Source organism: Alexandromys fortis, unplaced genomic scaffold (genome assembly GCF_014885135.2).
Source record: "Alexandromys fortis isolate MF-2015 unplaced genomic scaffold, M_Fortis_MF-2015_v1.1 scaffold_130, whole genome shotgun sequence".
NCBI classification, from domain to species: Eukaryota; Metazoa; Chordata; class Mammalia; order Rodentia; family Cricetidae; genus Alexandromys; species Alexandromys fortis.
In genome coordinates, this window is record NW_026068016.1 from 273,791 (window position 1) to 281,335 (window position 7,545).

A 7,545-nucleotide genomic window follows, 5' to 3' on the forward strand; every position below is an offset into this window, starting at 1 on the left:
TACAGTATTACTTCATCTTCAAACATCAAGCTGACATATGCCTTTCCCTATTTAGTTCTCAAATTACCTTCCCTCTGCCAATCGTTTCTCTTCCACCCTTTCTCTTCATATTTAAAATCATCATCCTACATTTTCCTATACTGCAAGCTAAATACTAGGTCTGTTTTTTCAAATCCACTAGGCCGGCTTTCTGCGCTAACTCCTGTCTATCTTTTACACGTGACACATTCCCCTCCTAAACGCGAACAGATCTCACTGAGCCCCAGAAACATGAGATGAGGATCATGACTTCCACTCAACTCATTTACTAAGAACTAGGAATCTTGAAACATGATGCTAGGTGCTTCTTAAGAAACTTTCCTGCCGACACAGAGTTTATACATTAGAAGAGAAAGGTATGGAAACTGCTGTGATCCTTGAGCGCTTTTCATGTTTGACTGTAAGGAAGCCTACCTGTCAAAAAGACACGGTGGGGGAACTGAGAGATAGTAAAGAACAGGCAGAGAGCTGCTAAGGCTACATGCGGGACATCAGGGAGCTGAAGGACGTCAGTGTAGGGAAGGCAAGCGGCAAGTGTAACCATGGGAGCACAAAGGAGCATCTCAGTAGTCTTCTGGCATTTTAAAGCTGTACAGATTGTAACCGTAGCTGATACTTGCTGAACATCTGCCAGAAGCCCTCTACAAAGTGGCATTCCTCTGCCATTCAGTGGAACCCCTAGAGAGTCTGCACCTCACACATAAGAAACTGGGCGCAGCAAAGGCACCACAGAGCCAATAAAACTCGGAGGAATTTGCAACCAGAAAGTCTGCATCTCTAGTCCATCTGCATTAGGACAAGGTTCACACTACATTGGATACTTCGGCCCCAGAAAGCCAGGTAAACTTTTAGCAGCAAACACGAAAAGCTGTGTACATAATCAATGAACAGCAAAACCAACCAAACAGTATTCACCCACAGAACATGACACCCCAGTGCCTCCAAAAGCTGAAAATGTGTATACTAATATATTACCATTTATCAATGTGGATTTTACTTCAAATAACTTCCTTATTCTAAACAATATACTCACAAATGCTTCCAGTGGTGCATTTGCTAGGATCTGAGCCATGTCTTGCACTGAGGTGCTGGCTAACGGGACACTCTCTATTCTGCCTTCTCTGGGTCTGGCCAGCAGCATGGCTGGGAGAGGTGCCCCATATTTATTTGACCTATGGAGAAATATACTATTAAAATTCACAACCAAAACATATCAAGTCACCAAAAACATGAAGAACCAGCCCAGCACCTCCTAGTGGAGGCAGCACCGGGAAGCCTTGCTGCTAGCTAGTGAGAGGGTATAAGCTACAGTGTCCGCTGTGAGAACAGAGGAGAGGGGATCACAAGTTTGAAATCAGCCCAGGCTATACAATGAGACGCTGTCTCAAACAACTAAAGCTTAAAACTTTAAAAAGCCCTAGTGCTAAGTAGAAATTAATCTGTTTCCAGACAAATTGATATATGAGGTTATCTGAGAAAATTTAGGAGTCTTAACAATCTCTTTTAAAAGGAAATGACAATAATCTAAAGCTCTCTTCTCTACAACTCACCCTCAAGAAAATGTGTGAGTAGAACCTGGAACATGGTGCATGGCTCTCCACCTTCCTGACTGCTCGTCACAGGCCTGGATAAGCAGGGCACCAACGGCAAGGCTACAGTCTGCCAGGTACTATAGTCAGTACCTTATCTATCTTCATTTAATAGTCTGAGCACTTCTAGAAGTCTCTGCCACCTGTCTTAGAGCTGAATGGGGTTCAGAGAGCAAAGACCAGCAGGCAATGAACTCCTGAGGTGCTCTAGACAGTGTGTGAAGAACCCACTTTTGCTACTAAATTTGATAAAATCCAAATCCTCTAAATCAAGAGAAAATTGTATTGTGTGTCATTGCCAGTAAGTGTGTATGAGAACAAAGTATAGACACTACAATACCATAAAGGTTGGCAAAGACCCCACTACAGATCACCCAGAGGGGACACCAAGTTGATGAGCTAGCTGGCTATAAACCACACACTCTGAAAACAGCATTGTCCCAGCTCTTTATATCTTGGATGCAAATTAACAGCAGAAAATAGTAGGTGGCTATAGTTTATCAGATAGATAGGTCTCCTATTTCCTGGTCCAGTAATACTTTCTACAGAAAATGACTAATTTCACAAAATGATCTAAAGTTTCCTTATTGAGAAGTGTTCAAAATGAAACATTTGTGCTCCAACATAAGAATTAGCAACACTGTAGCCAGAAAAATCAAAAGCACAAACTACTAATGTTTAATAAGTCCACTTGTACCAAAAAATGAATTGTCCAGATGAATATGATGTGTGTTAATACAAGTCTCCAAATGTACAATAGAGGCCTCCATATACAATATACCAATGAAGCATCTTGGTAACCCACAGCAATCCCATCCACTGGTAGAACAACTGGAGTTTTAATATAATTTTACATATTCTTTGGTGGCAAATAAAAACAATCATCAAAAAGTAAAATTCTCAACACTATAAAGATTCCAAAGACAACTTAAAGCACAAATATCAGGACACAAAAGTGAAAACTTTTATAGGAGCAAAAATAAGTATAATCACTTCTGTGGATGCTTCAAAATAATTATGAGTCCAAGATAACTCTTACAGGCACTTCAAAGGGGTTTTTAGAGAACTTAACAGCATGCACTTCCCAGATATCTTCCTGGAAGAAGATTAAAAATTTAGAATACTGGGGTACAGACGGAAGCAGAGGGGGCAGGAAGATGGGAGACCAGGCTAAGTGTAAATGAAATTCCAGACACCTGTCACCTTGCACATTGGCTGAAAATTAACTTAAAAGTCTTCTTAATCCCCATGTGAACTGTGAAGTGGCACATTCTGGTGCATCGTTTCTTCTGCCCCAGAACTAGAAGAGCAATAAACTTACAGTATCCAAACGTCATCCTCAGAATAAACTCCTGTGACGACAGAGCCTCTCAGCTGCTTTCCCGCTTCCCTGAAATGTTCTTTTGCTGCACAGACACAGTCAAGATAAGCTCGTGAAACTAACATTATGTGTGCTAGGCAGCTAACACAGGCTTTACAGATGGCAGGACTTCATTACCATTAAATTACCAAGATTAATACTTAAGTGCAGATATGCAACAGCTAAAACAAATCTGTTGTGTGACACTGTTGCTAAAGAGATATCTATTGATATGATAGAACCATGGTTTTCTAAAAAAGAAAAAAAAACTCTCTAAATGTCATTTTTAAGGTTTATAGCACTCAGAGGCTAGAGAAATGGCTCAGCAGTTAAAAGCACTGATTGCTCTCCCAAAGAACCTGGTTTCAATTCCCAGCACCCACATGGCTGGCATCTCACACTTGACACATTCAAATTCCAGGACTTTTGACACCCTCACACAAACATACACTCAGGCAAAACTCCAATGCATATAAAATAAAAATATATTTTAAAAACGTATAGCACTCTAATCATATAGAATGCCCAAGTAAATAGTTGGTATTTTTAATGTACTGCTCAAGCACGGAAAATGGACAGAGCTGTCTTTTTACATATAGTCTGGAGAAAGAGATGGACCTTAAAATTGCAAACACACACACTCACGTACACATGTATTTACCACACGTGACGCAAACATGAAATAAAATAAAAAAGGGAACTTACCTGAGATCATGGCTGGACTAAAGAGTCCCAGTACTGACACACTCGTAAAACTGAACAGGTCTTTATATAACTCCCCATGTAAGTATTTTTCTGCTTCTTGAATGGATGCTATATTCACTGGGCAGGAAATCCTGTTTCTGGATAAACATATAACTATATTCAAAATTAGTTTTTTAAAAGTTTTTTGCAATTTGTAAAAAACATATAGAACATAACAAATAGTACATTACATAGACGACTGGATAAAATTATTCTTTTTTTAAAAAAAAAATCTGTCTTTTTAGATGAAAATGACAGACCATGCAGGAAGTTTCACTGTCAGTATCTACCCTGTGGTCTCAGGCTAGTATTCTCTTGAACCTATTAGAAGCGTATCAGCAAAGAGTGGAGCTGAGCTGCAGACCTCAAACCTAGAGCTCTCCGAGTGAAGCTGGATACTCACATCTGAATGAACTTCAGGAGATCTTTAGTTCCAAACATGCCCGCATAAGACACTGGGCTCTCGCCTTCTTTATACAACTTTACCGCAGGAAATGCAGTCACATTTTGCTTCGTACACACATCAGACCAATCTGCACAGTTTATCCTAGTGAGAAGGACGGTGGATGTGCCTGGATTAAAGAAAAATGCACATTTTAGAAACACCAATGCAGAATGCTCATCGCTAATCCCACTCATTTCAAGCACCCAGCATGAAATACTCCCGCAGGACTCTCTTCCCCTGAGCTCTCTCTCTCTCTTTTTTTTCTTTACCGAAGAAATCTTTATTTTTTTATTTGACCACATTGCAGGGGAAACAGGAGGAGAGAATGGTAGAGAGTTTTGTATATGGGAAAAATCATTATAAAGTTTCATTAAATTGCCTAGTATTGCTTATATTTTATTTTACTTCTAAACCTGTTAGGGCCCCAAGGGTAGACTAGTTACCTTATATTTTCATCATTAAGACCATCCCCTGCTGGCTTTTTCCTATCTCTACAGCTCCTCCCCTTTGGACCTGTCAGTAGGCTTCTCTATTCCTGGGGTTGGGACCTTCTTGAGCCTGAGTCTAAACTGCTTTTCCTCTTGATTCTACACCCTCTTTTTCAACAATTCCAGGAATCACCAACAATCCAATACAGCCTACACTTGTACCTCTGGCCTCAACTTCTCCTTGAATTTCCAAACCCAGCTATCTTTAGTGGTGTCTCTGTCACGCTGTGAATAAACACATCCTGAAACTCTGAAGTAGGAAACTAAGTAGCTTCCATTCTGTGTAGTGATGAAGGGGCCACTCTTGTGCAGCCAAGAAAAACAAGAACGAAGTAATTTCTTTTATACTTCCTTGTTCCTAAGTGTCCCACGCCTACCCAGTCAGTATCTTGTCAATTTTAACTGCTCCAATTTTACATGTTTCTAATTATTTTCTATTTTTATTTATTGGCAGCATTATTCTTTTTTCTGGATAACAATAGGCTTCTAATTAATTTCCCAAATTCAGTATCTCTAAAATATTCCTAGAGATACCATTTTCAAACTCAAATCTGTTCTGGGGACCAGCAAACTCCTCCTCACCCATCCCCCATCCCTGTTTTGCTACCAGCCCACCCCCACCAAGCTTTGTAGTGTAGGTATGTGACAACATGATACTATGTCATGGACGCCATGCCTGGCGCCTCACTTGCACCAGCTCCCTCTGCCACATGCTATGATATTACTCAACTCCTCATCAACTTTTGTAGCTCAGTATTTGCATTTCTGATTTCTGTCTGTCCCTGTGAATGAAGAGAACTCTTTGGCAGAAGGGACTGTGCCTGTACTCTTTACCGTCAAGGCTTCAGTCTGGGGCCTCAGCTACCAGCCCCATCTAAAGCCTACAGTTTCCTTTCAGCTAGGAAAATGCATAAGACATAAAGCATAATTCTTACTTGTTCAACAACAAAATATGTACAGTTCTATGGAATATACAGATCATTGAGTGGAAATAGACTTTAAAAAATCAACTAACAGAAGCAACACATAATTAAGCTAAGAAAAAAGAAATAAATTCATTCTAATAAAAAAGAGCCAATAAATTAAGAAAGCTGTATCAATTTAGGGCACCCATGTATAACAAAACTCTATGACTCAAATTATAAAATATACTGTTTTGTATTTTATAATAAAAGGTTTTTAAATTTTATTTATTTGTGTGTGTGGTGTTTTGCCTGGAATGCCTGTGCACAATGTGCATGCCTGTTGCCCATGGAGGCCAAAAAAGGCATCAGATCTCCTGGAATTGGAGTTACAGACAGGTGTGAGCTGCCATGTGGGTGCTGGGAATCAAACCTGTGTCTTCTGGAAGAGCAGCCATCACGGCTATAAAAAGTTCTGAATAATGGAGACCACCTTTATGCTTTGAAAGATTCTAGCTCCCAGAAGTAATAACATCGCTTCAGATTTTATGTTGCCTCTGCTTAATAAAACGTAAGGCGTAAGATTCACTGCTATAGTCCCGGTACTTCACAAGCACATATCCCATAAAAATGTGGGGATGTAGACTGTTATTCTTTGCAGGTATATTAAAAATGTCTAAACCAAAGTACAATGCTACCCAAACATTAAATGAACTAATAAACAAAGGTACATGCTCTTCCTTCTAAAAGCAGACCTGCTAGCCGTTTGTCTGCAGATCTCTACCCCTGAATCTCGTTGTGCTGTGAAGCCTGTTCATCCACAGCATCATAACTGCCTCCTAAGTGTGGAGCCCAGTGAGTACTACTGCATCCTTCTTTTCCACTGCGACTGTTCTCAACATCAGTCTCTCCTAAACTCTTCTCTCAAAACCCAAAGCTGATTTTTCTTTTAAATAAAAAGGAGCACTGATATGTGTTATTTACAGTTATAGGATTCCTGATTCCGAAGGAATTAGTTCAAAGAAAGTAGATATTTCAGTCAACAGTCTAATATGCCTAGGGTACTACATCCATAAATTTCACTAATACATTAACTTCAAATAGAATTTCTAATCTGAAAGGGGGATATACATAGTGACTATGTAGGTACAAAAAATAAAAGAAAAAAAATCTGACATTTGCTGCCACCTTGTGGATGAGGAAAAAATACTCATAATCTTGGACTTAAAAAAGGTTTTTTTCTCAAGAGGCCAACATCAAAAACAAAATATAGAATTAATGTCCAAAGTACTACAACATCTTTATAACAAAAATTTACAGTACAAGTTATGTTGGTAATGCACATGCTTGGAATTAGGATGGTCAAATATGTGGTTACATACTGATTCGCGGGCTGTAGTCAATGGTCTGCCTGGATGGTTGGAGACTTGGAAGGAGTATGATTGAAAGTTGGTAAGAAAGACATTTGGGGAAAAGGTATATGGATAGAGCTCCCCAAATTGGCAAAGGATGCAAAGACAGTTTGGTGCCCCATATAAATGCCCATCAAAAGGTGAGGTGTTCAGTAAATCAAGTTGATAGGACGAACTATACTCTGGAGAGGCAGCCTCTTTCTCTGGCTATCCCAGTGGACATGAAGCTTATGCATGAGCTCAGCAACATGGACTTCTGCAGCTCATTAAGAGGTCCTGCCACGAAACACTTAAACGGTGTTGGTGAAAAGCTGAACGCATGCTTTTCGGTTTTCAGCCGTAGCAGGAAAAAAAGCTGTGCTGTTTAAAAATGCCAGCTGTCCTGCCAGGGCAAACTCTGACTGAGGCAGGAGGGCCAACTACCGAGAGAGGACTTGACTGTTGTCTGTCTTAGCTCGCTGGCTGGCAGGGACCTTGAAACGCCATAGAATTGTGGCTATAAACATGGCTACAGCCTGTATCTCCGCCATGAGGCTGGAAAGCTAAGGAATGGACTGGATCTACCT

The 7,545-nt window shown here is 40.1% G+C and overlaps 1 protein-coding gene across 6 annotated transcripts in view; it reads right to left on the reverse strand.

The window, feature by feature from the left end:
- Txndc16 (thioredoxin domain containing 16) overlaps positions 1-7,545 on the reverse strand; it is a 94,845-nt gene that overhangs the window by 24,832 nt on the left and 62,468 nt on the right. For all 6 annotated transcript variants that reach the window (XM_050162440.1, XM_050162439.1, XM_050162437.1 and 3 more), the window contains 4 exons: positions 4,136-4,304; positions 3,694-3,830; positions 2,950-3,034; positions 1,073-1,211 (listed from right to left, as the gene is read on the reverse strand). In XM_050162440.1, coding sequence (XP_050018397.1) covers positions 1,073-1,211; positions 2,950-3,034; positions 3,694-3,830; positions 4,136-4,304 — 530 coding nt within the window. The remainder of the gene's footprint in view (positions 1-1,072; positions 1,212-2,949; positions 3,035-3,693; positions 3,831-4,135; positions 4,305-7,545) is intronic.